The sequence below is a fragment of the Haliaeetus leucocephalus genome, unplaced genomic scaffold (assembly GCF_000737465.1).
Source record: "Haliaeetus leucocephalus isolate CR32 unplaced genomic scaffold, Haliaeetus_leucocephalus-4.0 Scaffold317, whole genome shotgun sequence".
NCBI lineage: Eukaryota > Metazoa > Chordata > Aves > Accipitriformes > Accipitridae > Haliaeetus > Haliaeetus leucocephalus.
The window spans coordinates 5,525,609-5,540,277 of record NW_010972753.1 but is presented as its reverse complement, the minus strand read 5'-3'; the positions used below and the strand labels follow the sequence as shown (position 1 = coordinate 5,540,277).

The 14,669-nt window shown below is 39.9% G+C and overlaps 1 protein-coding gene across 6 annotated transcripts in view; it reads left to right on the top strand.

Annotated features, from left to right (window-relative positions):
• Window positions 1–14,669, top strand: part of DMD (dystrophin) — a 1,006,632-nt gene that overhangs the window by 929,392 nt on the left and 62,571 nt on the right. For all 6 annotated transcript variants that reach the window (XM_010571327.1, XM_010571330.1, XM_010571329.1 and 3 more), the window contains 2 exons: window positions 144–205; window positions 11,865–11,939. In XM_010571327.1, the coding sequence (XP_010569629.1) occupies window positions 144–205; window positions 11,865–11,939 (137 nt within the window). The remainder of the gene's footprint in view (window positions 1–143; window positions 206–11,864; window positions 11,940–14,669) is intronic.

The following is a 14,669-nucleotide window of genomic DNA, read 5'->3' as shown; positions in this document are numbered from 1 at the left end:
GGGAACCCCCCCCCCCCCCCCACTGGAGCAGCGCAGGCTGCGGGCAGTGGTCTGGCACCGTGCTCTGATGTGCAACCTGAATCACTCACTGTGCGATGGAGAGAGCAATTTTACTTTACTAACTTTCACATTTTGTATTGTAGCCATGAGACGCAAACGACCTGCTGGGATCATCCCAAGATGACTGAGCTTTACCAGTCTTTAGGTAAGATACCTCTACCAGTTGTTGGGGTTTTTTTCCAATCAAATGAATTTTTAAGGCAAGGGTTTCCAGAAGTAGTAAAAAAACAAAATTAAATGAAAGCGAGAGGCAGTGCTTTTACCAAGATTAAAATTTTCTGCAAGGGAAATATGTAAAGCATAATAACACATTTCAAACATGCAGTGGAAAACATAATATTTCAGTTAGCACGTTTGGAATGTGTGCTGGGTTTATGAAGTAATTTGGGTGCATTGTTGCAAACTCTTACTGAAAGACTGGGACAGAAATGAAAAAAAAAAAAAGAAAATCCTGAATCTTTGCACTGTCTAATCTACTTTACAAAAGGCAGATGAAAAAAATCAAACCAAGCTGCTGTTAATGTTGACTTTTGGATGGTAGGAAGCCAATTGAAGCAATTTGCCAAACTGCGTTACCACTGCTTTATTTTTAAAGCACTTTCAATACTTGGAAGGCACGGCAGCTGTCATGATGTCATTTTGAATACCCAAATTGCATGCTTATTATGACTTCAGATGTGCCTCTCTGGTGGAGTTTTTTTAAATTTTTTAGCAGCTTTGAATTTTATCGACAGAAGCACGTCTATAAGATAAAATAGGTCAATCCATGCTCTAGTATAGGCTGCTTGGCAGACCATTTAATAGCTAACTCTTTGCTTTTAATGGTTCTGTTAATAAATAATAGAGGGTATAATAAAAATTAAGCTATTTCTCTAAAAGAAATATCAGTGAATATGCTGCATTCATAAAGGAGGTTACGTCTGTACAGCACATGTACATAAAGCAGCTTTAAATGAGCCAGCCTGAGCAGTAGGGCAGTCAAATCTAGCATCCAGTGCAGGCTTATTTACCATGGTGAAAAATAGCTTAAATTATCTCCTGCTAAACTCTAGTTTAGCTGCTGAAAACAGTCTCATTATGCCAGCATGATCTATTTCAAGTGAACTCAGGTATCTCTACGGTGCTCTGAAGTTAAAGGCATACCAAAAATAATTTTAGAAAAGTGATACGATAAAATGAAATGAAACGGTGTGAAGATTTTTTTCCTTACAGTATTAGCACTGTGGCAGCAATTTGTTTAAAAATTAACCAGAATACAGCTCTGTATGTCAAAAAGGGTTATAAGATATGTAAGTTTAGGCTAACCAAATGCAAAAGCAGACAAGTATTGACTTGCCATTTAATTATAACGTATTACCCTGTTTGTCTCCTTTATATTTCCACTCTTAAAGTGAGTGGTTTAAAAGACTGAGGACAAATAGTAATTGCACATGCAGACATCCCTTTAATACAGGTAGATCTTCAAACAGTTGCCTCTTAATTGAACCGCACTCTGACTCCACAACCTTCTTTGATCCGGAGATTCCATGATATTTCTGATACTGTTGTTGGTCAGACCTAAAGTCCTGTTGCAACTGCTTTTCTTCTGCTATTTCCTGGTTTCAGCTAGAGTGCTCTTGAATGTCAAGAAGTGAAGAGGTAACTATATATGAGGGAGAAAAGCGTCTTGATGGGTTCAGGTCAACGGTTCAAAAGATGTGTGACTGCTGAAGTCAGTTTGCATTTAATTTAACGGAGTTTTATCGCTGTCAGTATCACCCAAATGTCAAGTTTAAGAAATCCTTATTTCTTATTGGATAAAGAAGGAACATCTTTAGGCAGATTTTGTTTCTTTTTCTTAGAAAATCCTGCTGTTTTCCTTTTCAGGAGCAAGGAGTGTCCAAAAGGGCAGTCCTCTTTCTGGCTAGTTTTAGCTCTTTTGGGATTGAGACCAAGTGCTCATTAATATGGAAGTGATGCTGATTTTAGCAAGGGATGTATAATGTGTATTTTAGTTAGTAAACTTAGGTGTTCATGTATGTGTACCAAACAGATTAGACAAGGTGATTCTTTGTGCCCTGCCACATGGGGTGAAGCTTTGATGAAAGTGCTACTGAAGAACCTACCAATTTTATTTTATTTTTGAGTTGGGTGTATTCGTCATTGCCTAACTCTCATACAAATTGCATAATACAAGCATAACCCGTTTAGTCTTGAACAGAACCCTTCATGTATTTTCAGTGCTTTGCTTTGCCTCGGGTCAAAACGGTAATAATGGGATGTTTGAAGTCTTTTCAGACTCTTCAGTAACATTTTATCTGAGAAGATGCTATTAAAGTCGATTTTGTGTTGCATACTCATTAGATCCTTTTAGTTTTCCCACATTAGGATCCAAATTTTACTTCTCATTCATATGAAGAAGCTAGTAAAGAGCTTAGTATGTATACGTTTTAAAAATCTGGTAGAAAACATGAATTCTGCAATCCAGGTAAAGGCAAAAAAGTGAGACCAAGCACATCAATGCTGTCAAGAGTTTTCATTTCCATTTTCCAACTCCTACACTTGGCTTGTAGGGAATAATTGAGCTATGTGATGTAGCTCTCTATACATCCCAGGTACTGACTGATGTGTTACCTTTGCGTAAATTTACCACAGTTCAGTTGGTGCCAGTATATCATAATTTGCTAGGGGATCCTTATGTCTAATTTAAATTCTTACAAATTACTGAAAGCTTAATTTTTTTAAGTGAATGAGGAAGATGCAACCTGGCACAAGGTAATGCCAAAAAAAGGAGTAATATTAGTTTTAATCTTCACATATCCAATTCACACACCTACAAATTGCTGCATTACATTTTTCTAAAATAGATGAATTCCAAGTTTGAAATTTGTTGGCCTCAGCTTTCTGTCTTTAGAGGTTTGGGTATTTATAAAAATTAAGCTAGATTACTTGGGAGCATTATTTGGTACTAATAAAAGAAGGTAGGAACATACTGCGTACACTTTTGTACCTGATCAGATTGTTGGTCCAGGAAGTCATGTATCCTGTTTTCAGTAGGGACTGCATCAGAGAAAGCAGAAATAACCCACAGGAAGAAATTATAAAATAACCTGCCCATGAAGGAAGTATTCTCAAATACTCTTTGAGCTCATTTGTTGAAGCATGGCCATTTATAAAGATATCAGTAAACTGTAAAATATTTAATATGAAATTTAATATGTGTATCAGAAATTTCTAACTGGTTGTTCTTTTAACAGAAGTTTTTCCTTTAAGAAACTAAAGTGCTTGTTCTGGACTGCTCTTCTTTATTATTTAAACAACGTAGCAATTTTGTCCGTTTTAATGAAGCATCTATTCCTGACTCAAGTTGGGCAATTTTCACTCTTCATTTAAAGTTATGGCTACTTAAAATTACATAATAAGCCATCAATATTACATGACTTAATTGTTGTTTAATGGTCAAGTCAAAGTGGCAACAGGTAGTTGCACCAATGACCTTAGCTGTGTCATTTACTGTATCTAGTAGATGTTGGTATAGATTAATTAAGAAGAAATTTTGTAATTTAAGAACACAGAGAAAAAATAAATGCTGAAATAGGAAAGGTAGTAAAAATAGGTGATATGCAAGTCTCAAAGGTTCAGAGGATGACAGACATCCCCTGATTTGTATTTACACCGTTATGAACTACTTCCATTTTCTTCTGACTTCCCTCTGAAACTCTTCAAATTATCAAGAATCACTCCAGCTGCTTTTCTTTCCAAAAGCAGTTCCCCTGCAGCAGATCTGCTTTCTTACACTGTTCTTTTTACAGCTCCCTTACAAATTTTCTCATCCTTCATGATGGCTCCAGGGCATCACTAAAATGAGAATTCGTGTTATTTCATTGTCCTGGAGAGTTCAAGGACCTTTGAGTGAGAGGAGAGATGGGAAGAGCAGGAATCAGAGTAGTTTGGGGTTGCTTAATTTTTTTCAGATTATCTTCTGAGAGTGAACATTTAATGGCAGGCAGCTTTGCTCAGAACGATAGTATTTTGCCTTTAAGCTGAAAATGACTCTAACCTTTGCAGTGATGGCCCAGGAGAACTTGGCCTGTCGTGCCATACTGTTAGTGTCCCTCTCCTCCAGCCTTCCCGTGTAATGTCAGTACAAGTCTCAAGGTGCATTAGTGTCACTGTGAACAGTAATTGCAGTAGCAGGCAGAATTGTTGCCGTGTGCGTCTGTTTATCTCTCCTAATACACAGAGGCAAGACAAGAGTGAAAAACACCCCCACCCTCGCAGACTGCAGTGCACTGGTGACAGCTTTCCATTTAATTTGGAGGGATGGGGGGGCAGTTCTATGCGGAGTACATGGAAGAAATGTCGCAGTTGCTTAACACAAGGTGGGAGAATGCGAGAAGGTACCTCTGAGCCTCCACCGGGCTTTCTGCAGCAGCTGCAGTGTTGATCTTGTGGCTGGCTGCTCTTGTGCAGCAATGTGAGCTTCCAGCTCCAAATGACCCAAGTTGGATAAACTTTATCCTTTTTGGTATGTTTTTTTGATTTGTCCTTCTGAAATGCTTCTTGAAGAGGCTAAACTGCCCCTCTGCCATAATAGTTTTTATTGCAAACTACTAAACCATGTATTTAATACAAGGTTTTATTCATATTCAACTAATAGTTTTCCATGTTTGTACTAGTAAGACATGTGCCTATTGCGCACACCAATCGTTTGATTTCTACAGAAATCTAGTGAGGCAATACATACGGTCTTTCTTTAAAGGTTGCTTATTCACTGATGTCCTTTTCAAGCTAACTGCAATCTGGATAATAAAACTTCTTGTTTCAGAAAATAGGATTGGTTGGGTTCTGTCAACCTTGGATAGTAGTCAGACCTAGAGCAGGTCATCTTTCTAACTGTGTGATCGCATCCTGTGTAGGCATACACCTAACAGGCAATAAAAGTAACTAAGGCAGAGAAGTAGAAGGTAGGTGGTAGAAGTTAATCTTGCATCCCTTGAAAATAAAACCATCGGTGTATTAGCAGTGAAGGAGGGTATTATAGAGGGAGCAAAGTAACGTTCTGTTATAGAATAGATGACCAGTATGGGAACATTTGCTCAAGAGTATTGCAGTCTTGGTTTGCAAAAGGACATGTTTCATTAATATTTTTTAAGTTGTTTGTTTTCTATTTATTTATTTTAGGATTTTCCATTATGGTTAGTTCTCATCTAGTGTACATGAAGGGTTTCTGACCTTTCTGACTGCAAACTCTACTCACATGCCAACCCCATAATGGGCTATAACCCAAGCGTACATCATATCCTTTCTTACACCTTTGGGTTTGGAGGCTGAAGAAAAGCCATTACATGCTAAAACTAAATTCCCAAAGATAATATCAGTTGGTCTGGTTATCGGCATGCTGGCATATGCTGTGGTGTTCATCCACTTGGTCTAGATGCAATCAGTAGTGTTTTGGTGCCCTGTGTACCTCCCACTTACTAATTTGCAGAGACACTATCAGCTTTTTTACTCAGCGGGACAGGTCTAGTACAGCATGCTGTATTGTTTCATGGAAAGTGGTTAAGCTGTATGTATAATAACACTGTTTACCGTTACTTATTCTCAAAGCAATGTAGATGATAGCATTAATTATTGTTATAATAAAAGAGTCAATGGCTGAGACTCAAATGATATTAAGCAGTGTTACTTGATTAATTTCTTTCCTTTGTGCATTTGTCTCATTTGCATTTTTAAATTACAGTTCTTAAAGAGGCAATATATGTCACTGTAGGGCATCATTAAAAGATTTATATACAGGTTTGGGGCAGCAGGAAGAAACCCAGCATTCTTATCAGCCGGTCAGGGAATCACAGCCACGTTGAATCGATGCGAGATGAAGCTTCTTGAAAAGTCAGAGTGCCATTAATGTCTGATGAAACATGAAAGCTTAGTGGCTGGAAGTGGAATTATGGTCTGTTCAGGACTGCACAGTAAACCGTTTTTAACCTCTGTTAGGTAGGCATTGTCAGAGACAACAGTGACATGTAATTCCCAAAATAGTTTATCCACTGCAGGCATTGTATTTATGAACAGCTATATGAGCATGTCACAAGCTATGGTTGAGTAAGACTTTCAGGTTTTGAAGTATATCACTATACGTTCACATTTTTTTCCTTGCAAAGAAGTGAGAGTAAAAAACCCCTCAAAACTCTGTACATCTTATCAAATGAAGATAAGGATTTGACCTGATGACATCTAATTTCTTTCAAAGAATTTAGTTAACTTGCCAAATTTTACTCTTGAGGTAGTTATCACCTGAAGCGTGTAAACTGCTCTTTTCAGTTTGATAGTGTCCAGACAGTAAGAAAGTTGCTGTCCATAAAATGAAGTGAAATGGCTGTGTTTTGTCCTCATTAATTACAAAGCAATTATAGTAATATTCACAATAATATATACAAGTAACCCTCTTTAAAGTAAAAAAAGACAGGTGGTTTCCAGGTAGAAAGGACTTCTGAGATGCCTTCAGATCATATTGTGTGTGAGAGAGACAAATAACATGAACAACCTTTGACAGGAGGTAGTCTGGCCCATCGCAGAGCTTTTAAACACTCAGTGAGATTAGTCTGTCGTAGAGGACAGTACATTATCAAATGAAACATCCCAGTCATTCAGCACTCTTAGCAGCTGGAACAACTGTAGGGGGGTTAGTGTGTTTAAGAACCACCACGGAAAGCAGTTAAGTTATAACACCTTATTTAAAATCCGTTGTCTGAATTATAGGTGTGACTACTTAAGAATAAAAACAAATATCCCTCCATGCTGGATGCTAAACCTCTTGTTAAATATGTTCTTTTAAAAAACTGATTGTTCTTCTTTAATTTGTTTATTGCTTTTAGTTGCTTACCAACTTATTTTGTGCAGTAAGACTCAAGCATATGAGGATCTGTTTTTCCTCTTAACATTCATATCCCAGTGTAAAATCTGGAATTTAGCATAGGAGGATTTAAAAAAAAGTAAAATAAATCTACAACATCTTATTTGTTGATATTGTGTCAGTAGTCAGTGGGGCGTTCCATCAGGTGGTTCACATTTTTGATACAAATCAGTGACCGCTTCTCAAATGAGTGGGTTTTCTTTACCTGATGATCCACTGGCGAAAGGATCTGCAATGTGTAATTACAGCTGTTTCTACAACAGTGTGTAGAAATACAACATTTGAAAGCTTGTTGATTAGGCTGTCTTAGCTCTTTTGTGGAAGAACATAGCCCTTACCTTTTGAGATTTCTCTCAACATGCAGAATTATGCAGAAGAGGCTAGGATTGAATGATCTGATCATCTTTCCATAATATTTCTGATTTGAGTTATTCCTATCAGCAGTCTGAATTCTTCATTAAAGCTGCATGCATAATAAGAGTACTAGTTCTTGTTCAATGTTATTCATATTAATATGAATGCACATAAGAATATGAACATGAACATGTTCATATGTTGTAGGCACATGATGGACATGGAGAAAATCACTTACGTAGATAACCTTCTCCCTACTGCATTAGTTGCAGTGAAGCAAAGGGAGGTGCTTGTCATGTCTATAATGAAAAGAGGAAAGCAGTGAAAGGAGATTTCCTAATTTCTGAGATTCACTGATGCTTCAGCTCTTTGAACTCCTTTCTCCATGACAGTGGGAGGGCTGCGGTGGAAGCTTAGGAAGATCATGGAGAGATCTTAACTGCTGTGTTGGTGGGAATTGTTCATTGTTGCGAAGGCATCAGCTGTAAGCACCTGCCCTGTCTTACAGGTCTTCTGTAATGCAATCTTAAATCTTCTCCCCTAGAAAGTTTTATATTCCCTTGAACAGAGAGGTTGTTCATGGCTGAGTGATGGGAGAGCCATGATTTCTCTTTGCTCTGGGATTTTTTTAATCTGATCTTTAAGGTCCCTTCCAACCCAAATCATGCTATGATTCTGTGAGTGTCACCAAATACTCCTGTGTGATCCTTTCCTCAGTCTGTTCCTTTCCAGGGGCCAGGTGACCTCTTCCACTACATCGTTGTTTCAGACGATAAACAGATTATGCTCTTGAGCATTTACATTTTTTTGTTCAAAGCTTGAATGTTACCTCCTGCACAACAAGGACTGGGAGTATCATTAAACAACTTACAAAAGTTTCAAATACTCCAAGGGCTTTTTAGCCCTCTGACCACCTCATTTGGTTGACGAGATGGCGCATACTTTCTAGGAGTGAGAGGAAAGGGCTGCAGGAAAGCTTGTGTGCTATACTGAGCTCTCCAACCTGCTCAGAGATGATAAAAGCTTTGGAGTTAAGGCTTAGTGGGTCCTGACTCTTTTAGTGGGTTGTTCGGGAGTGGAGAAAGCATTGCATTTTTTTCCCTTGGGACCCAGGAAGGAAAAAAAAACAAACCCAAGAACGCAGAGAAGGAGTTTCCATAGGCCGTCGGGAGGTTGCTGCTGCTTGAGCCTCCTTCCTCCCTCCTCCGCACGTTCCCGGCAGCCGTGGCCGGCTTGTGGCCAGGCAGTGCCTTGCGCTGCCTCGCTCGGAGTCTCCTCCATCACTGTTAGCGGTGACGTTACCTCCAGCGCTCCCGAGCCCAGTGACGAGCTCTCATTCCCTGACAGTCTGATGTTCTATGGTTCATTTAAATGAGGTCATATACCAGCAAGGGAGATATTTTGAACGCAATTAGGAGAGACCTGGGCTCCCCTCCCTGCTCCAGAGAGCAACACGTTTGTTTGTTCCAGAAGTAGCTTCGGGGGAGGTAAGACACCACCAGCAGTTTCATAGGAGTAAGGAGGGGAAAAGCTAAATCATTAAGATCCAGTGACCTTAAGTGACCGTCACCACCTGGTAAGAGAGCTGTCCATCAGGAGCATGGAGGTGGTCGCATAGCAAAGATGGGAGGTGAGCAGTTGACATGGGGACAGCAACTGGGCATGGGCCGATACTGGTAACAGCAACGAAGGGTGGGAGTGGAGGCATGCCACGGCTACGCTTGGCCACAGCATGTACAGTCAAAAGATGACACTGCTGCTACTTTCTCAAAACCTGAGTTGATGGCTTTGAAACTAACTCCTGACAATGCTTGTTGATCATTTACAGCAGATGCTTCTTGGCAGCAATGTCATTAAGGTTGATAATAAATTCAGTGTGTGTTACATACAGAGGAGAATAGGTGTAAACTACAGCACTTTCAGGATTAAGTGTCTTCATGGATTGTACTTTCTGCCCTGATCAGGGCCTGAAATATGCATATATATATATATAATTTCCTAATATTTCTTAAATTGTAAATAATAAGTAGAGAAGCTTTTTTCAGAATACTCACGGAAAATTTAGGGAAGCCTTCTTTATTTTATCAAATGCTAGCCATAATCTAATTTTTTCCGGAATACAAGTGCAGATTTACAACAAGGGTACAAAATGTAACTGAAGTCACTGTGTGTTTGCGAGAGACTGCTTTATTAATTTCCCTTCAAGACAAAGTAAGCCGCTTAGTTTAAATTGCTCACTCTATTCCACACCACATTAAGGCTTCTGGACCTGTCAGGATGACTGCGAGAGAGGGAGCTGGCAGGAACAATACACAGGGGAACTGCCCATTAAAAAGGTATATGGAACTGTAAAAAGAAAAAGAAATGATACACAAAGCTGAAACTTTCCCTTCTGCTGTAAAACATGTTTTAGAAACGTTCCATAGCTTTTATGAAGGTATACAAAACTACTGAATTATCAAACCTCAAATTACTCATTCAGAACAGCTTAATTAAAATTAATGTAATCGAGACTATATTCCCTCCGCTACCTGTACTTGTACAGCATTGTAAATGATGTTGGGATAGTTACACCCAAGCTACCACATTGCAAACAGCTTTATAGCACCCCAGCGCATATGCCAGCAAGGAACTGTTTTGTATTATTTGCCCTGGTTTTCATCATATTCTTTCTCTAAGAGTCTGCCGGGCTTAGAGGCAGCTTATGGGGCTAAATGGACCTTTATTCTGAGCCAGTATATTTTTTATTAATGTTCTTTTTGTATTTACATAGTAGTTTACATTTTCCAAACACTTTCCCATCATTAACTCCTTAGGCCCCACGGGTTTCATCAGTTAATAAATGCATTCAGCAGTGCTGCTGGGTGCTGAAACTGGCTGGCACAAACAGTCCATTTCAGTGCTAGTAAACCCTTAAATTACAAGATGCCAACCGATCTGTTGGGAACGGTCCCTAGACCACTTAAATGCCCAGGAGCGCCTGTGCCCAGGAATTGGTTGGGTAGGTGACAGGGCCAAAATCGTGCCAGCAGCAGTCTGGTTTTTCAGCGGTGGGGGTGACCGCCCTGAGCACACGAGAGTGCCCCTCGCCACCCTGCGGTTCCCGGTGCAGCCGCCCTGTGGAGTCCCTGGGAGGTGCTGGCAGTGCCACTCGGGAAACAGCATCGGTTCATGGACTCGCCCCCAAACCGGCAACCTGGATGGCTTACCGGGGTTCTCTTTGATGAAGGTATCAGACTGAAGTAGCGCGCAGTTAGCTTAGGTATCTGTTGATTACTCGCGTCAACAAAAGCTCTTTGCCAGGTTTACGCGCTCACTTCTGCATCCCTAGTTTGATTCTGAATAACGCGAGCGGTGGTGTATCCGCACTGTAGTCTTGGTATGCCAAATCTAGTTGTAAATTACGAGTTAGCCAATGTACTGCTACTGATGGCAGGAATTCAGCCAGAGTAGTTTCAATCTCACTTTCTGTGAATTTTATCTTCATTCTTGTTGTAAATGGGGTTTGCCCAAGGGCCACCCTCAGCAAAGCCAGGGACAAGATTAGAATAAGCGCATCTTCCTCAGTCTGGTTTCACAGAAGAGAAAGATGAAAATGTAGTTTCCTGGCCAGATTTGGTCCGAGACAGCCCCTCCTTTCTTTTCAGTTTTGTCTAATGTTCACTTCTTAGGCTACAGACCAGTTGCTGTGCCTGGCTGTGGAGATGACCACAATTCGGTGCTGAATAACGTCCAGGTAGCCGGTACCGAGCCTCCCATGCACTGAGAGGCCTCTCTGTTCTGGTGTGGTGTGACTGGTTTGGTGTGTGGCTTGCCTTGTCCCTGCACTGTCTGGGGAGGTTTTGCAAGCCAACTATTCAGCGGGGACTTGTGCTGATGTCCTCGTTTTGTTAACCACGTGAGAAGGAAGGCTTTAGCAAAAATCACGCCACGCCGTGTGTTCCTAGCCGGGTGCCGTTCCCTGCTGTTTCGGAGGTGGGAACACACTTGGCTGGGTGTGCTAGCTTCTCGCCAGGAAGGCACTACATCTCAGGGCATGGCTGGGATCTGCTTAGGTGGAAAGCACAAAAGTTTCATTGGTTTTTGTTCAAAGTTGTTTTTTTTTTAGCAGTAGCTGAGAGTCGCCTGTTTTTACCTGGGCAGAGCTCTTCTCTTGGGGCTGCCTGCATGCAGCCCAGCTGGCACATTGGGCAGACAAGGAGGAATTTCAGGTTCTTATCTCTCTCACAGTGCCTCCGGTGTGAAAGGCTGCGGTCTTTTCAGACAACACTGCTGCAGCCACTGATGTTGTCCTTTCAAGTGCTCTTGAGTTCAGTGCCTTTGAACGAAAGGAAGTAACACTTTAGGACTTCGTGTTTTTCTTTTGGATGATTGATTGTCAAGTTTTGAGGACTTTTGCGCAGTGAAGTAGAGTTTCTAACATACTTTTTTTTTTTTCCTCTGTTCTTTTCACCAATGAGTATAATCTTCTAGTTCAACTTAACAATGTCTTTGTGAGTCTGGTTATTTCTAAGGTGTAAAGCTGATCTTTTATTTTAATATTTCCTCCCTGCAGCTGACTTGAACAACGTCAGGTTCTCGGCGTACAGGACTGCCATGAAACTCCGCAGGCTGCAGAAAGCCCTCTGCTGTAAGTATGTGCCTCTGGCTCACCCACTGCCAGGAAGACTTTATGATCAACACACCAAGTTTACTTGCAACTTTCAGAAGCAGAAAAACAGCCCCACACATATCCCCAGCTCTACTTGCTGCATGGAAACCTCTTAACTGAAAGGTCTTCCGCTGCCACCGGTTTGCACATTCCTCACAAAACCAAACTGCTGGGCGGTCTGCAGATCTGTCCCTTGTAAGACAGAGTAGCGGATCAGAAACAAAATTAACATCCTCTACATATTTCTTATCTTTATACTCGTTAGCTGGTATTTTCACTGTGTTCGTTACTGGAGCCACGTCCCCTGTCAGCCACAGCCTTACGGCTCAAGACCAAAGGAACAAGATTGTAGTGTACTGGGAACAGTGAGAGTTTGGGTGAAATAATTGCTCCAGAGCTGGAGTTGCTAATGGTTTGTTAAGTTGTGTCTTGAACCCTGAGGGGCTGTTGCCTTTCAACGAGATCATCACAATAAACATTTAGCTTCATTTTTCCCCAGCTTTTGGTTATGTTCAGAAGTCTCTCATCAGCCATACATCAGTGATGTGCATGTTCTAACATTTTAATTCTCTCAGTTGGTGTATGGTATTCTACCTGTCACTGGAGTTATGTTTCCTCTTCAGCTTATTGTAACCTGATAGCTAAATAATTTGCTCATAGTTTTCTTGGTAGGCCGATCAGTTGCCAAAACAAGCAGTTTATTAGGTGGTACTATTTGGAGGGTTATTAAAATATTTTAACATTCACTATTTGGCATTTAATTACAGGGTTAAATTTCTGACACAGTTGCAAATGTCTCAACTGTTGATTTATCTCAAGTTTGGATTTGTGCTCACATGTTTCTGGAACTGTGTCAAACCTCAGTATTTTTGAGCATGTTTACTTTTAGGCTTATAAGCATGGGTGAATTCCACTAGTGAACAGACTTAATTTCTGAATTTATAAAAAGAAAAAGAAAAAAAGGAAAAAAAAGAATAAGTGAAAAGTCTTGTAACATTATGAAAGATTTCAACATGAATGAAGTGACAAAGAATGAGTTATGATGATCAGAAATACCAACATGGCACAGCTCTCCTGCCACACTCATTGTGGAAAGGTATTGTAAAGAAACCAGAGCCATATGCAGTGGAAAGTATTCATAATCAGTGCAGCACTGAAGTAAGGGACTAAAAGTTTTGGAATTACAGGTTTCTGTAGCTGGCAGTGCACAGGAGTGACTTGTAACAGGTTTTTATGGCTGAAAGTGCAAAACTTTGCATCCTGTTTTATCTGTATTCCGCCGATTCCTACCACTGAAAAATTCTAGACTCGTCTTGGACTTCACAGTGTGGAATGGTAATTATGCACCAAAGTCAGTTTATCTCTCAAGGTTACACTTAGGTAGATTTTCTGAGAATGAATGTTTTCAGAGACATGCAGTGGCGCTTACACTGATTACTTTAGCACATTCTTCATACTTGTATCTAAGGAGAAGTATTTAAGGAATTTGGTTAGCAGTCTTTGTTCTTACAAATATTTTTGCTTGGAGACACCATCGTTGTATTTGTGTATTCTATGATTTCAGTGTCGCTTGTGAGCTCAGTTTAATTAGATTTTTTTTATAAAACCCAACTCATTACAAAATTTTTTCTCTGCAGTAGAAATAAAGCAGTGCTGGGTTTCAGGGCTCCTACGCATAGCCCCAAATCCCTGCATTCCGCTTGCAGTAGGTGCTGCTTTCAGCTCTTACTTTTTATTTCAGTTTTAAAATGGCAGGAGTTTAAATATATATATATATATATATGTATATTATTCTTTTCTGCAAACTTCATAAAAAGCAGAGCAGTTTTGTCTGCTGAGGAGCCCTCTAAAGATATGTACACAATAGAAGGCCTGCAGAAGTGAAGGTACAGCCTGTTTCTCAGTGGCAAGAATAGAAACACTTTTAAAAATGAACTATACTTAGACTTTCATTCTTTTCAGTTTGTAAATCAGCCCAATGAACATTAAGACACTAGGATATTAAACTTAAAGAAGAATATGGAAAATGGTAATCCTTAACAAATAAATGCTTGTGTACTGTGTTACCTTAGAGAAATCTAGTGTGTGGCTCTATCATCCCAGCCTTCAAAATTGTTGTGGGCATGCCAGGTGTAACTCTTGCACCTTTTTTTTTAAATATATGGTTTCCTTTGATATTCACATCAAAGCATGTTGACTTTCTTGTTTTGCTACTTTTAAAAGATCTGATCTTCAATTGCAAACCACATCTGAACATTGTGATGTCAATAAAATGAGATGTATTCACAAACTTTTCTTGGAGATGCAGCAAAAGAAAATACTCAAGAACTTCTGTTAGGGTGGTTTTTTTCCTTTAATTTTATGCAGGCTAGATTAAATATATATTTTTTAACATATCAGCCAATAGCAGCAGGTTACAGAGGAGATGATCTTGCATTCTGGCAACACTATTAATACTTTTTATCCCCAGCCATATGTTGAGTTTTCCCTAAGTTCAATATGTGATCTCCACAGAAGAACAAAAGAGTGGCAGAGAACTCACAAAAGGTACAAAGCATAAAGTGGTATGGTTTATTTCAATTAAAGCTTTGCAAATCACAGAATGGCAATGAATATACAACTCTTCAGTACATATCTGGCTGTTGGGGCTTGTCTTTTGAAAGTCTGTCATTCATGGGACCTCCATATTTGCTTTCAGGAAAGAAATAC